This window comes from Heteronotia binoei, chromosome 5, assembly GCF_032191835.1.
Source record: "Heteronotia binoei isolate CCM8104 ecotype False Entrance Well chromosome 5, APGP_CSIRO_Hbin_v1, whole genome shotgun sequence".
NCBI lineage: Eukaryota > Metazoa > Chordata > Lepidosauria > Squamata > Gekkonidae > Heteronotia > Heteronotia binoei.
This window is the reverse complement of record NC_083227.1, coordinates 106,142,227-106,158,259: the sequence shown is the minus strand read 5'-3', so window position 1 is coordinate 106,158,259 and position 16,033 is coordinate 106,142,227. Positions and strand designations below refer to the sequence as shown.

Genomic DNA, 16,033 nt, shown 5'->3' with positions numbered 1-16,033 from the left:
TATAGAATATCAGGCATTTGAGTGAACAGGCATGCTGTATTTGAATAGGCCTGTGACATGATCTAAATGAAATCTGATATTATGTGGGGATTAACTGAAATTGGGAACAGTGGCATTCTTTTTATATGAAGGTACAGTACATAGAAGAGCCCCGTGGCACAGAGTGGTAAAGCTGCAGTACTGCAGTCCTAAGCTCTGCTCATGACTTGAAGGAGGGTTCAGGTAGCCAGCTCCAGGTTGACTCAGCTTTCCATCCTTCCGAGGTTGGTAAAATGAGTACCCAGCTTGCTGGGGGGAAAGTGTAGATGACTGGGGAAGGCAATGGCAAACCACCCCGTAAAAAGTCTGCCGTGAAAACATTGTGAAAGCGACGTCACCCCAGAGACGAAAATGATTGGTGCTTGCACAGAGTTTGATGTAGTAATCCTGTGTGTACCAATGCAGGAAATAGGAAAGCGAGGACTATGATTAGATATCTACCCTTAGATATCTTCTGGGGACTTTATTTTGGGACAATGCATTCATGAGCTTCTTAGGGGTGGGTGGGAGACATCCCTATACTCTCCTTGGGAAGAACTTAGCCATTCTAGTTTTAGAGTTCTATATCAGTTCTCAGAAATGTCATCATTAAAAGTAAGAGCTGCTAGTAGAGAGTTGTATACTTGTTTTAAATAAATAACTTGAAATATTTCCGATGAAAGGCACTATTGATGAAATGTTTGGTTTTAAATGAACATACTAAATGTACAACAGTTGTCACTGACAGATGCTACAAGAATATTTCACAGCTCTATATGAAAAAGATACTTGGGATTAAAAGAGAACTGTCAAACAATGTAGTGTTTTATAACGGCTTATTTTACTCTATTTGTTACACTGAATATTAGAACTAGGCAAATCTACTGGGAGAAGGAAACTAGAAATGAGAAAGTTCTTAATAGTACAAAATTTAAGTGTTATAGAAGTCCTCTGCAAGAAAAAGGAGATGGGAATAAAAGTTGGCAACTGAATTATGTATTTTAGTATTTTTGCCCAGAGAAGTAGCTATTGTGCAAAGGTGTAGTGACATTAACCTATTCTGGTATGTCTCTAGCGTATTCTGGTATGTTCTACTGTGTTTCGTGTACAGTTACTCTCACTGAGCAGCCGCATTCGGGTTACTAAACAACATGTAGGCAGCAGGCTGCCAACATTTCCTGATTATTATTGCTGCTTATCTGTCTCTCAGGCTGACATGCAGTAATTAAGCAAAACAGCGCAAGCTTCACCTGCCTGGCTTGTGTATGGCGGGGTGCTGTTAGAGGCAAAGGGGAAAGAGCGAGCCAGCCAACTTTCGCTTTTTTCGCGCGCCATGAAGATGCCCGAGAGGCGGCGGCGGGAAGGCATAGGAGTGCCTGGAAGCCTCGTCACCCTGGCCCAGCGACGCAGACGGCGTTTCTCCCCCCGCCCTTTCCACGGCGGAGGGGAGCGTGGCGTCGCGGTCGCCTGCTGACGGAGCCATTATAAGCGCGGCGGTGGCCCGTCTCCGGCTGCCTCTCGCGGCGGGGACGCGGGCTGATGACGTGCGGTGTGCGCTTGGCGCGGCAACTGGGCAGAGCCGCCTTCGTTCGTTCCCTTTTGTCCAAGATGGCAGCTGCCGCCGGGGGCGCCTCCTGAGCCGCGGGCCCCGGAGCCATGAAGCGGGGGAGCGAGCGGGATTCCAGCCCAGCCGGGTCGGGGGGAACGCGGGGCGCCTCCTCCGCCAAGAGGCCTCGGGAGCGCGAGCGGGAGAGCAGCACCAGCGGCGGGAGCAGCAGCAGTAGCCGGCGGGGCCCGCACCGGAGCTCGGCCGCCTCCGCCTCATCGCGCAGCAGTCGGGACAAGTCCGCGCCGGGTGGCTCCAGCTCCCGCAGCCACCGCGGAGAGGAGAGGCCTGGAGGCAGCGGCGGCGGCGCCGATTCTAACCACCGCGCAGCCTCGTCCAGCGCCAGGAGCAGTAGCAGCACCAGCAGCAGCCAGGCCGCCGTCACTGCGCCCCCGCCGCCGCCGCCGCCTTCCTCGACTTCGCGGGCCCTGGGGGTGGCCAAGGCCAAAGTGCCGCCGGCAGCGGTCGTGACGCCCTCCTTGCTGCTAGGCGGACCCCCACCGGTTGCCGCACCGTCCTTGCTGTTGGCGCCCGGGCTGGGATTGGCAGCTGGGGTGGGGCTGGCAGGAGAACCCCCGGGCTCCAGTGAGTACAAGACTCTGCTGGTGAGCGGCCTAAGCCCGGCTCTGCCCGATCAGCTCCTGGAGGATGGGCTCTTTCGCCAGTTCCAGAGGTTTGCCAGCGGTGGTGCCAGTGACATTAGCGTGAAACTCTCCCATACTCCTGATCTTGGCCGTGTTGCCTATGTCAACTTCAGGCATCCAGCAGATGCTCGAGATGCCCGGCGGCATGCCAGAGCCCGACAGCTTCTCCTTTTTGATCGCCCCCTCAAGGTGGAGCCTGTGTACCTGCGAGGGGGGCGACGAAGCCGCACCCCCCCACCCACCCCATCCCCTGAACCATTGGCATTTCTGCCCCCCCTCCATAGTGTTTATCCATATAAACAGCGATCGCTGTCTCCTGTTGCTAGCCCTTTGCTCAGGGAGCCCAGACCAAGACATGCTCAAGCTGCTGCTGCAGCATTTGCCTTGGAGGCAGTTGCTCTGGGACTCTCCAGAGAGCGGGAGAGGGTACTGGATTACTATGGGCTGTATGATGAACGCGGCCGCCCCTATGGCTACCCCATAGTAGCTGAGGAGGATCTCATGCCTGAGGATGATCAGAGAGCCACCCGGAATCTCTTCATTGGTAATCTAGACCACAATGTTTCTGAAGTGGAACTGAGACGTGCTTTTGAAAAATATGGCATGATTGAGGAAGTGGTGATCAAGCGCCCTGCACGGGGTCAAGGTGGAGCCTATGCTTTCCTTAAGTTCCAAAACTTGGACATGGCACATCGGGCTAAGGTTGCCATGTCTGGCCGGGTTGTTGGCAGAAACCCTATCAAAATTGGCTATGGGAAAGTTAATCCCACCACTCGACTCTGGGTGGGTGGCCTTGGTCCTAGTACTTCCCTCGCTGCCCTTGCCCGGGAATTTGACCGCTTTGGTAGCATTAGGACTATTGACTATGTGAAGGGGGACAGTTTTGCCTATATTCAGTATGAGAGTTTGGATGCTGCCCAGGCTGCCTGTGCACAGATGAGGGGTTTCCCTTTGGGTGGGCCAGATAGAAGGCTTCGAGTGGACTTTGCCAAAGCAGAGGAAGCACGATATCCTCAGCAGTACCAACCTGCACCACTGCCTGTACACTATGAATTGATTCCTGAAAGCTACAGCAGACACAGGAGTCTCGAGCAAGACTTAAGAGTCAGAGATAGGACGCCTCCTCATCTCCTCTATTCAGACAGGGAAAGGAGCTTTCTAGAGGCAGATTGGGCCAGCCCTGTGAAAAATGCTGAGCGCAGAAATAATTTAGAGACCTATAGTCGGTCAGCACGCAGCCGCAGTGGAGAACGTTGGGGCAGTGATAGTGACCGCAGTGTGCTCAAGCCTTGGGAGGAAAGGCGTAAACGCCGTAGCCTTTCCAATGACCGTGGGAGGACTGCCCATTCACCTTATGAAGACAGAGGCAGGACAAAGGCTGGTGGGCCAACTTCAGATCGCAGCCCAGATAGGGTTCGAAAGGAGAACCACACAACAGAACCTGCTGCGGAGAAAGAACAGAATAACTCTCTTCAGAACAATCGGCATGCATCAGAGGAGAAGCCTCATCGTGAAGCATCTGATCCTCCTCAGCCTAAAAAAAGGGACAGCGAACGCAATCATCGAACTGGTGAGTCTGAATCAAAGACTCCTGAAGAGTCAAAATCGGAAACAAAAAAATTAAAAAGCTTGTCAGATTATGCCCATACATTGCAGCTTGCCTGGAATGGGCTACTTGTCCTGAAAAACAGCTGCTTCCCTACATCTATGCATATCCTTGAAGGGGACTTGGGAGTCATTAATGGACTTCTGAAAGACCACTTGTCTGGTGGAAAGCTAACACAGCTCAAGATCGCCCAGAGACTTCGGCTTGACCAGCCCAAGCTGGACGAAGTAACTCGACGTATCAAGCAAGGAAGTCCTAATGGCTACGCTGTACTGCTGGCTACCCAGGCTGCCCAAGGAGGGGCAGGTGCTGAAGGGACCTTCCCTGTGGTGGAGCCTGGCTTGCAAAGACGGCTTCTCAGGAATCTGGTCTCTTACTTGAAACAGAAACAGGCTGCTGGGGTGATCAGCCTTCCTGTGGGAGGGGCAAAGGGCAGAGACAGTACTGGCATGCTTTATGCTTTCCCTCCTTGTGAATTCTCTCAGCAGTACCTCCAGTCTGCACTAAGAACATTGGGAAAGTTAGAAGAAGAACATATGGTGATAGTGATAGTCAAAGACACTGCCTAGCATTTACTCTCTTTCTCTCTGATTCCATGTTTTCTTTGTCTCACCCCACCTGGTTGCTTTTAAGGCCAATTATTTTGAGTGGGGCTCCAAAAGACCTCCAAAAAAATTCTACAATTTTATTAGTTTATAATTAATTTTAATACCATTTTAATGAATCCCATTTTATTTGTTTTTAATACGTGACACTGTCTGCTGTGTTCTTATTTTTTAAATGTATGGGAAGCTGTCAGTAAAGCCTTGTTCACCGATGGATTTTTAACTTTGTGCAGTGTCCTGGTTTCTGTGGTCTGACTTTGGCTGGTTCTGTGTTCCAGTAGATACAAGTAATTGTTTCAACCTACTTAAGTTCATTACAGCCCTTTCTTCTACTGTTTGATATTATTATACTGGTTGTGTGATCTTTTGATTTCTTTAATAGTTGAAGCCAGGTTGCTTCATTCCTCATTGGTTAGCTACCTAGCCACATATCCTTTATTGGACCAACTTAACTCTTGGCAAAGTTTTTGAAGTCTTTGTAACCAAAGAGAATAGTGAAGCTCAGTTCAAGGCCTCAACAAATCTTGGTGCAATAAAAGAGGACAGGTACCTTGTCCCCCCATTGTGTTTATTTTGGATTGAATGTAATATTGCAAATTCAAAGCTGTTTTTAGCTATCCTATTCAGTAATAAATGTGGGTTTCTCAGAAAGACAGATAACCAGGTACTTGAGTGGAACTCGATACCAAATTTAAATGTTTATCAGTTCCTTTAAAATAAATGGAAAAATGCTTTGTGGACACATGTAGACTAAATTGTAGTAAGATCTCCAAATGGTTTATCTCCTTATTCATGTATAACAGGCAAGTAGATGTAGGATTCTGCTGAAAGGAGAGGCTGTCATGGACACTCATTTTCCTCACTTCCTTTCTTGGGATTATCACGAGCTATTGCATGACCCTCCTTTATGAGGTCCACTTTACAATCTGTCATTCCTTTTGATTAGCCTGCCCTCCTAAACCCTTAGGGCACAGGAAACTGAGTAATGTACCTCAAAAGGGTCATTTTTGTATACAGCAGGAAACCAGCAATGGCTTATAACAGGTACATGAGGGTTACATATCAAAATATACATAGGATTTTCCTGTGTATGAGAAGTATCTTTTGTGACATAGTGTGGATTTTAGAGAGATTTTACCTGGTAGAAGAGGTGGGTATGCTAAACATGCCACAGCACCACAGACCCACCACCATGTGTGTCTGAATTATGCAATTAATACCTTAATTAAACTTGCATAATTGTCCTAAGAATTTGAAATAGTTATAAAAGAGACTACGAAAAAAATGGATAGTTGGATACTTCAGAGCCATAAAACTAGGCAGAGGGCTTAAGGCCACAGTTCTGGCTTCTGAGATTTTAGCACACCCATCCATCAGCTTCTTTCTATGTCATTTAAGGCTAATATAATTCAGGATTTAAAAAAAATCTCAAGAATGTCAAGATAACAAATTCTCTTCTATACTGAAATTATGGAAGATACAGAATACTCATTACAACCAGAGTCCAGTGACACTTTAGATACAGACTAACAAGCTTTCATGATTCAGAGCTGAGTTCATCAGATGAACTTTCACAGAAGTTTCTCCCGGCATGAATTAGTTGTTAAGGTGCTGCTGGACTCATTTTATTTTGTTGCTGTGGATTTACACAATGACTTATCTTGAACTATAATCCTCAGTGTTAGTAAATTGCTGATTTGAAGGGGGATAATTGAACAGTATTTGAACCATTGTTAATCACCTCTCTAATATGCTTGACCCAGAGGCCTTGCACCTTAGCCCGAAATTCCAGAGGCCTAGCTCCACTTATAACTGTAGTTAAGTTTGGTTTTATGTGCTTATTGCAAAATGCTGAAACAATTCCATTTGATATTGCCACACCTCATTTATGTTTTAAGACAAAAACCCTGACAAAAGAAGCAATAATAAACTACAGAATCCAGTAAGGACATTGTGTCTAAAGTTACTAAAGCATTTGTTTATATCCCATTAAATAATGGGATAGTTTGAGTCTCACTGAAGGAGAAAAAGCCCTTCACTCTGGTGAAAAGGTCTGGAGCACTGAGTTAGGCAGGGATCGTTTTGTAGAAAAATAGAGCTCATCCAGGGATTGTTATGCAGCTGCACATACTATTCAATGGACGAGGAGGTGGAACTCTCAGGAAGAGGAGGAGCTCTCAGAAAGGTGCAGGAGCTGCGCTCCTGTGAGCTCCCTCTGAATCTGAGGCCTGGAGTTAGGTAATTAAAAGACATAGCTTCCCCTTTTCCCACCCACTTTAATAGCTTGAAAATTGGTTTCTATATATTTGTTCACTTACTTTCCAAAGAAGATCTGATGTGACAAGAGATTTAAGAAATAAGAGAGATTTAAGAAATAGTACTTACAATGCCTTAAGAGGGCAGTTTTCCCCCTAGATTTCCAACCCCTTCTGAAGAGAAACTAGGTCAGGTAGCAAGTTTACCCACCTTAAAACTGCTATTGTAACTCACTTTTAAATTGCACACTTGTTTTTTCCTGTTTCTAAAGTAAACATCATGCTTATTTACAGCTGCTTCAATGGCAGACCACCCCATAAAAAGTCTGCCGTGAAAACATTGTGAAAGCAACGTCACCCCAGAGTTGGAAACGACTGGTGCTTGCACAGGGGACCTTTCCTTTCCTCTATATAAAACAGAAAACTTGGAGCACAAAATTAATTCTTTTGCAGCATGAGTGAGCTAATTTGTGTGTAATCCTAGATGCGGACAATCAAACCCAGGAACCACGGGCGTGGCGCAAGGGAGAGAAAGGGTCCAGGAATTATCCATCTCAACTCAGCAAAGTGCTCACAGTGGCATTTTACCCCAAGCATATTAAGTACCCCATTAGAACCAACACATTCATCACACGTGATCCTCTCTCCAGTGACCAGAACTATGAATGACTCACTGGTTAATTATAAACAAAGGGCATGTGTAGCTAAAACTCAGTAGGTTCACCGCACCAAAGAATTTATCTGAGGGGGGGAGGATCCAATGAGATGCAGCCAGAATACAAGAAGGGCTTGAGTGAATTTGCACTATCCCTAATCTTGCAGTGTGAACAGGCTGTTAAGCATTTCATGTTGATATCTGTATCCAGGTCTAGCATCAGGATTTACCTTTTTGCCTTAGGTGTTAATTTCACTGAAACAAAAATGAACTTATCTGCATCTACAATTTTAATAAACTTAGCAAGATAGCCCTCTCAGAAGTTGGAGGTCGGAAGAAGCTAGCCAGAGCCACTTTATTGCAATGTAGATGATGTCTAGGCCCTGCCAAGTAGACATGTCATTTATTTTTTGTGGGTAGCAGACCAGATAGTTATTGTCACATTTCAGTGATACTAGAGGTGCGGTGGTCACAGACTGTCACCTCCAAAAGCCTTTTTATATCAGAAATTTCCCTAGTTAGAAGATACACCTAGGACAGGACCAATTACATAGCTGATGCTCACATCCTGTGCTCCAATTCCAGAAATTTCATTATTCAATAAACCAATTTAGACTGCAACTTAGCAAATCAACTGATAGGTGTATTTAATTGAAACAAGTCATAAGTCTGTCCCACCCAAAGTTCCCTATTCTAAAAAGTGTAAATGACTAAATGTGAGATGTGAGGAAGTGCCCAGTTCAATTGGCACCTCAGCCATAACCTATGAAGATGCTTGACATGGCACCATGTTTCTCAGCTTCCACCCCCTTTCTGCATTGTGGGGATAATATAGGCGTCTTGTAAGAATGACTAGGAGAAAGCATGTGAAGTACCAGGAACACTACAGAAATTACTATAGGAAGGCTAAAACTACATATAAGAAATGTTTTAGAAATTTTCCCTGGACACAAATCATGTCGGCATGCCAATTCACCACCATCCTATTTCACTTCCGTCAAATGACAACTGTCCTCAACATGCTCTCTTAGAAAGCAATGGGCTTGCTCAGCTCTCATTGACTGGGAGGGATGCCTTATTTTAAACAAAAGAAATTATCTTCCCCCTTCCTCCAGTTCTCAGGGAGTACTATGGTATGTGAGAAGCCCCTTCCATGTCTGTGTGTCCCTACTTTACTGCCCTTGACCATCAGCTTTGTATCTGAAGGAACAAGTTTTGGACATGAAGAGTCATGGGGGGCGGATTTCATGCTGAGGTTTGGGGTAATCTTAAAAACTTTGGAGCTCAAGCAGGCCATTCCCCTTCATGTTTTTAAAAAATGAGGTTCAACTGCCCTCAATAGTCTTTGGGTCCAGGAGGTTCAAAAGCACATACATACTTACGCTGTTTGAAAGTGGCTTTTTCCCCTTTTTAAAAAATTCATAATATACTTCTACATATTGTGGAGTATGCAGAAACCCTTCCTTTATCTGTAGGTTGCTACATTTCACTGCCTCCTGTTGATAGGCACTCTACCATGAACTTCAATATTATAGGAATGAGAATGTTTTCCCATCAACTGGTATCCATTGTGCCAAAAGCTAAAGATATTTATGACAGAAGAAACTTTTCACCACAATGGGTTAAGATTGGGTAATATCAGGGCAGGCTACTAGAGCACTTAGTACTGGTCACATAACTGATTACCTCTGTTTACAACATATAAAATCCTTAAAAACCACAGTGCTGAATACTTTTCTATGTACATTTTCCAGAAGCACATTGCAGCTACACAGTTAGCAGCAGCCTTCAGAAAAAGGAATAGAACCTCCCTAACTTGTTCAGCTGAACAGGAGTAGGGATCCCTCTTTCCCTTCCCACAGCACCTCTATCCATCACAAGAGAGCTGGACAGCATAAGAAACAGATCCCAGAATAAATCTGGACTACCTTCATGTGATCTGACTGAACTTGATCCTCTTGGGAGAAGCCTCACACATGGCCTTGTTCTTCAATTTATTTATTTATTTATAATTTAGATTTGGATACTGCCCTTCTCTGAAATCACAGAGCCCAGGATGGTTAACAAAGCAAACTGTACAATTTAAAATCCAAATAAAACAGCTAAAAATAACATCAGATGGCACCAAAGTTGTCATAATTATGCATTACTGTCTCACAGTAAGCGAGAAAAAGAGTACAGGAGGGGAAGGGACTGCCAGTTAAGATGGTACCCCTTGCTGTACTCAACCAAAAGCCTGGTAGAACATCTCTGCCTTGCATGTCCTGCGAAACTGCTTAAAGTCCTGCAGGGTACAGATATTGTTTGGCAGAGGGTTCCACCAGGTAGGAGCCAAGGCTGAGAAAGCCCTGGCTCTGGTTGAGGACAGATGGACACCTTTAGGGCTAGGGATCACCAGTAGGTTGTACTCAGCAGAGTGCAAAGCTCTTTGGGGAGCATACCAGAGGTTGTGATCCCACAGACATGTGGGTCCCACATCGCACATGGCCTTAAAGGTCTGCACCAAAACCTTGAACCTGACCCAGTACTCCACTGGGAGCCTGTGCAGCTGGTGCAGCGTAAGTTGGATATGTGCAGTCTGTGGAGTTCCTGTCAGGACCTGCTCCTCTGCATTATGGACCAGTTGGGAGTATCCAGAACAGTCTCAAGGGCAGACCAGTGAAAAGTGAGCTACAGTAATGGCGCCAGTTGCCTTGCCTGGCATAGTCGTAAAACATCAGCTTAGCAATGTTCGTTATCTAGACTTTCCTAGATAAGGAGGTATCCAAGTACACACCCAACTCTTGATGGCTTGTGCTGGTATTAGAGGTGCGCCATCAAGAGTGGAAAGCTGGGATCTCAATCTTGAATCCTGATGGCTTATGAAAGTTGGGACCCCAGTCCTAATGACTAAGGAAAATAAGCACCAGAATTTGGAGCCTTTGTGGTGTACTGGTCAAGAGTCGTGCCCTCCAGAAAATCCTAGGCTCAAATCCTCATTAAGTCTTAAAACTCATTGGACAGCATTGAACCAATCACTGATTAGCTCAGTCAAGTGGCATGAATGGCAGTGAACTCCCCCACCCCTCCAGCCTATTGTGATTACTAAAATTGGGGGTCCTCAGAAGCAGTCCCCCCCCCCCACTGACAGAAATGTCTTCTTCTAGAGAAAAATATAGTTAGAAACTGAGCCATTATCTCTAGCCCTAACTTACCTCACACGGTCACTGGAGGATGGGGGATGGCCCTATGTATGCCACCAAGAGCTCTTTGGAATAAGTGCAGGATTAAGGTGATGTGTTAGATAAGCAGATCTGCACTGTGTTTTGACTAACTAGTCTTACCAGGAAATTATTGCCAAGTGAAGTAGATACCCCAGTCCTGAATCCCATCCACCCAGCCACAGAACCTCCATCATGGTTGGATTCAGTTTCAGCCAACTCTTCCTCAACCATCCCACCATGTCCTCTGGCCCCTCAGCAAGATTTTGTGCGGCAGTGTCCAGGTGGTCACTCATCAACAAATACAGCTGGGTGTCATCAGCATACTGATGACATCCCAGCCCAAAACTCCATGTCAGCTAGGCAAGGAGGTGCATATAGATGTTAAACAAAATTGGGGAGAGGACTGCCCCTTAAGGAACCCCACATGTTAAGGGGAACCTAGTGGACACCCTTTCCCCTAGCACTACCCTCTGTCCTCGACCTCAGAGAAATGAGGTAAGCCACTGTAAGATTACCCCATGAACTCCTATGTCAGTGAGGTGGTGGGTCAACAGGTCATGGTACCAGAAAACCATCCTCCAGAAATAACTACTGCTGTCAATTACCTTCACAGGAATGCAGTCACAGATCCTGAGTGAATAATCCTGCCTTTGTATCTCATTCCAGGCAATGCACAGATGGGCTACAGACATACGCAGCTCTAAATTATAAACAGACAGGGCTTGCATTTTATTTATTTTTTAATAAATACAATTTACATTAAAGAAAAAGACCTTCAGTTCATAGTTTGCACATAGAGGGCAGAAGGGAAGGAAAAAAGATTTTAAAATTTCAATCACAAAAAGGGGTCATTTGGGTGAGGAGGAGCTTACAGACTAGAGTCCATCTTCATCAATGGCAGGTTCTAAATAGGACAGAACTCAATCTCCAGTCATTTGCTATGGCTACTGCAGTAGGAACTCTCCTTGGGCTTTTGAAAAGACAATAGGCATCTGACCAAAAAAAAAAAAAGAGAACATCTTCACAGCAGGTGGCAACACCTCCGTTACAAAATTATATTTAAAATAAAAAATATCACTCATCCACAGTTTTACAAACCATGATTCACTTACTCCCCTTCCCCACCCTTTTCAGTAAAAATGCCCTTTTATTTTTAAACTTTCTTTTCCCCAAAAAACTCACCAAGGCGACTAGGTATTAGAAAGATACAAGCATACTTTCTTTGTAACACCTGCCTGTTTTTTTTAAATCTTTTTTTGTTTGTTTCATACAAAACTACTCTGTTCTTTAGGAAAGAACTTTATACAAAGAAAATATATTGTGAAATATCTTCAGAGATCTCCACAGAGAGGAGAGTCATGTCTCAGCCTAAAAACCAAAAAGAAGAAGGCAGAGAAAATAAAGCCCAATCCACTGGTCTCTTTGTCAGAAGGCTCTGGATGTACCAGGGACCTGCATCTGTCCACTTCAAGAACTGAAGGGCTGGAGTTCTTTAGATGTTCTCCCAAGAATTAGGATCTGAGAGGGTGCTCAATATCACCTCCTGATTTGGTCTCCTTGCTTCTGAAAAGGGAGATTTCCTGCTGCCAACATCCTGTGGATGGCTACTCCTCACTCATTCAAAGACAAGATTATGTCATCTTCCAAATCCGAATTATCTGAGCTGTCAGCTGGAAAGGGGACAAATTGGTTAATTGTTTGATGCAAAGATCCAAATGTCAAGAGATGACAAGCAAGGCAACCTGCTTCTAATCAAATATGTAACACTGTAACCACAGTAATACCAGACAGACACACAACCATCCCTTTGAGCAGTATTTCATTCAGAAAACCAGCTATCAGCAGATGCTTTGATATCACAGCCCATTTTGGAAATTGGTTAAACTGGGCTCTTCTGCCACAAGCCAAGCGCAATTTTCCAGTGTAAGCAGATCACTTACCATAAGTGAGATGTCATTGTAATGTACTGAAAACTCATCAGAAAAAAAATCACTAAGACAGCTTCAAAATCCCTTGTACTGCAAATGCAAGAATAAAGTGACATAGAAAAGGGTGGAAATCCAGTCATCAGATCTTGTTCCGAAACTGAAGCATGTATTAAGCATTTCTGTAGGAAAGTAAGCACCAGAATTTGGAGCCTTTTTGGTGCACTGGTTAAGAGTGGTGCCCTCCAGAGAGTTCTAGGTTCAAATCCTCATTAAGTCTTAAAACTCACTGGACAGCACTGAACCAGTCACTGATTAGCTCAGTCAAGTGACATGAGTGGCACTGAACTCCGCCCCCCCCAACAGCCTATTGTGATCACTAAAATTGGGGGTCCTCAGAAGCAGGCCTCCCCCCACACTGGCAGAAATGTCTTCCTCTAGAGAAAAACAGAATCTGAGCCACTATCTCTAGCCCTAACATACCTCACAAGGTCACTGGAGGGTGAGGGATGGCCCTATGTATGCCACCAAGAGCTCTTCGGAATAAGTGCAGGATTAAGGAGATGTGTCAGATAAGTAGATCTGTACTTTGTGTTGACTAACTAGTTTCACCAGGAAATTATTACCAAGGGAAGTAGATACAGGCATACTAGTTGCCACTTAATACCAGCCATTTTGTCACTCAATCACTGCATAAACTATGCAAACACTGCCAAGTTCTATTACATATTATCAACTTTTGGATTGCTTTAAATACCCAAATGGTAGTTTGAAAATCTTTCAAGATCAGGGTTTCTGGCTGAATTGCTGTCTGAGTAGGAATTTATTTTATACAGCAGGCTTCAGAGGACTGAAATAACTAGGGCTGCTACTTCTTTGTTTCTGACCTGACTCTTAACAACACCTTTTTTTACAAACAGGATTTTAGTGGCATCAGCACAGATAGAAAAGGTTGGAGTACCAGATTCCAAGGCTTGCTATTATATCATTCCTTGAGGGCCCTTCCTCATATTGCAGCTTAACATTAAAGCAGCCCAGCAGAGGATGGCAATCACACCTCTTGTCTTCAAGATAACGTTTATGGTAATCTGTCTCTCAGAACAGCATCTGTCCTCCTGGTCAACTGATGGGGACCTTGCTAAGAACAGGAATGCAGCTGTCATATCTTATTGCATTCTTTTAAATTTTGTACTCTGCCTTGAAATTCAAAGGGAATGTAGATTAAGTAAATACCTATACAGCCTACTTCTGAGACAAGCATGAGTCTGCCCAGGACCAAGGAACTTCATCACTGCAATGCTCAGAAGTAAGTCAGCAAGAGTGTTAACCAACAGGCAGGCAATCCTTTCTAGGAACTTTTACTTTCTGACATTAAGTAGACACTTCCATAAAAAAAAAAACAGCTAAGCACACGCCTTTCATAACACCGACAAAAAGATCAGGAGCCACCCTAAGCTCTGTCAAGTGAGTTGAGTGCACACATCTTAGAGATATTCTCCAAGACTACCTGACAAGAAAAATGAAATAAGGCTAGTGTTGAGAAAACTCCGCAGAGAATTTTTTTCAGAAGTATGATTTGCATATATTGCTGCAGAAATAGAGTACAGTGAGTACAGGAAAGAGGGAGGAATCCTAGAGTGGGGGAGTCTACAAAACTAAACTGAAGTGTTTGCCTATAAAACTATAGTCTTCCCAGAAAAATAGCTACAATTCCTAAGAGGAAGTACAATAATAGAGAGACAGCCAGGTATAGTGGTCAGTATGAGCCTACTATTTGAAAGGTTTACATTCAAAATACCCAGTCTATAAAACAAAATGTGCTGGTTTGGAGTCTGGACAAACACTCTCACACAAACAGAGAGAGGGAGAGAGAGAGAGAAACAAAGGCACTGGGCTCCAACTTACCTTCGGAAACTGAGACGGGGGGTGGGGAGAGGAAAGGAAGGGAAACAGATCTTAACTCTTAAGCTTCCCACAAGGAGCACGCTACGCAAGCATTGTAGTGCTTCCCCACTCCCTTCAGGCTTCCTGCAACTTGGGAAAACTGAGCGGGGCCAGTGCTTGCGTAACATGCTCCTTGCAAAGAGCATGCTACGCAAGCATCGTAGCTCTTCCCCTATCCTGCTCTAGTGGCTTCAACTTTCCTTTGCAAATAGAGCGGGTGGGGAGGAAGTTCAGCCTCATGCAGCCCGACTGCCAGCAGTCTGTGGACCGGGACCAATCCACGGACCAGGGTTTGGGGACCCCTGGCTTAAAGTATTGATGAAACTCAAAGACACACTAGATTTGCATAGCAATTTCAAACCAAAGGCCAAATATAGAGCAACATCATGATGCACACAACACATGAACATATGAACATATGAAGCTGCCTTATACTGAATCAGACCCTTGGTCCATCAAAGTCAGTATTGTCTTCTCAGACTGGCAGCGGCTCTCCAGGGTCTCAAGCTGAGGTTTTTCACACCTATTTGCCTGGACCCTTTTTTGGAGATGCCAGGGATTGAACCTGGGACCTTCTGCTTCCCAAGCAGATGCTCTACCACTGAGCCACCGTCCCTCTACCACTGAGCCACCGTCCCTCCACATGATGGCTTCCAGTATGAACGTAAATTAAATGTCTTACTGGTACTACCTGTCTCAAGGGGCTCAAAGCAGAAGATACCACTTCAGCCACTTTTCTTATTGGCACTCTGTACTAGCCCATACCATCTTACTTCCAGCCCCGGATGGACATGGTTCAATACTGACTGTATATGCATTCTATGATTCAACATCATTTTTCTGAAGGCACATATATCTTCCTTCAGGGTGCTTTGAAATAAAACAGTGAAGGATGATAAGGTGGAATGCAGTTCCTCTGTGCATCGTGACATTCTACTGTGCCTGCCTTCTTTTAGTGTTCCCTTGCAAGCATGGAATTCCTCTGCCTCTCTCCTGTTTTCCCAACTATCAGCCCTAGCTTTAGGTAGTAATTTCTAAAGTTAGATGTGTTGATCATCCACATGGACTGTGCTTTGAAGAGCCAGTCACAGCCCTGCAGCATTCAGTAGTTCAGTTCATCCAGATAATGAATACACTGCACTGCGTGCCTGTCTGTCTGGAGACTTCTCTCTTCCACCAAATCACACCCATACAGTTTATGATGATGGATACTTGAGATAGACTTTAGGCACCATGTAGCAAACTACTGGATAAAGGGGAAAAAAATCATGAGGCCAGAGACTGTCAGCCCTGTCAAGCAAAATCATTTGGCTAGTCCACATCCACAGAGAACAGACCTGCTATAAACCGTTCCCATGGAACTTGCTTGGAAGCCTTTTCTTATGGGATTTCCACTGTACCTTCCATTGAGGATCATAGTAGATAGAGACAAACTCCTTTTGGAACTTGATTCTTTTATGATGTTCAACAGTATGGCATCTGGGTACAACAAACACACTGATGTCACAACTGTTTCTTTTCACAGGACCAATGCTCTGGGTACCCATGCCTATGACTGCTGGAGCTTCTATA

At 44.9% G+C, this 16,033-nt stretch overlaps 2 protein-coding genes across 3 annotated transcripts in view; one reads left to right on the top strand and one right to left on the bottom strand.

The window, feature by feature from the left end:
- The first annotated feature begins 1,526 nt into the window (after window positions 1-1,526).
- Window positions 1,527-4,702, top strand: RBM15B (RNA binding motif protein 15B). Its single transcript, XM_060239995.1, has one exon. The coding sequence runs from the start codon at window positions 1,675-1,677 to the stop codon at window positions 4,441-4,443; it is 2,769 nt and encodes a 922-aa protein (XP_060095978.1). The 5' UTR covers window positions 1,527-1,674; the 3' UTR covers window positions 4,444-4,702.
- A 6,612-nt stretch (window positions 4,703-11,314) lies between these two features.
- DCAF1 (DDB1 and CUL4 associated factor 1) overlaps window positions 11,315-16,033 on the bottom strand; it is a 51,908-nt gene continuing 47,189 nt past the window's right edge. For both annotated transcript variants that reach the window (XM_060239993.1, XM_060239994.1), the window contains exon 24: window positions 11,315-12,262. In XM_060239993.1, the coding sequence (XP_060095976.1) occupies window positions 12,204-12,262 (59 nt within the window). In that variant the 3' untranslated portion in view covers window positions 11,315-12,203. The remainder of the gene's footprint in view (window positions 12,263-16,033) is intronic.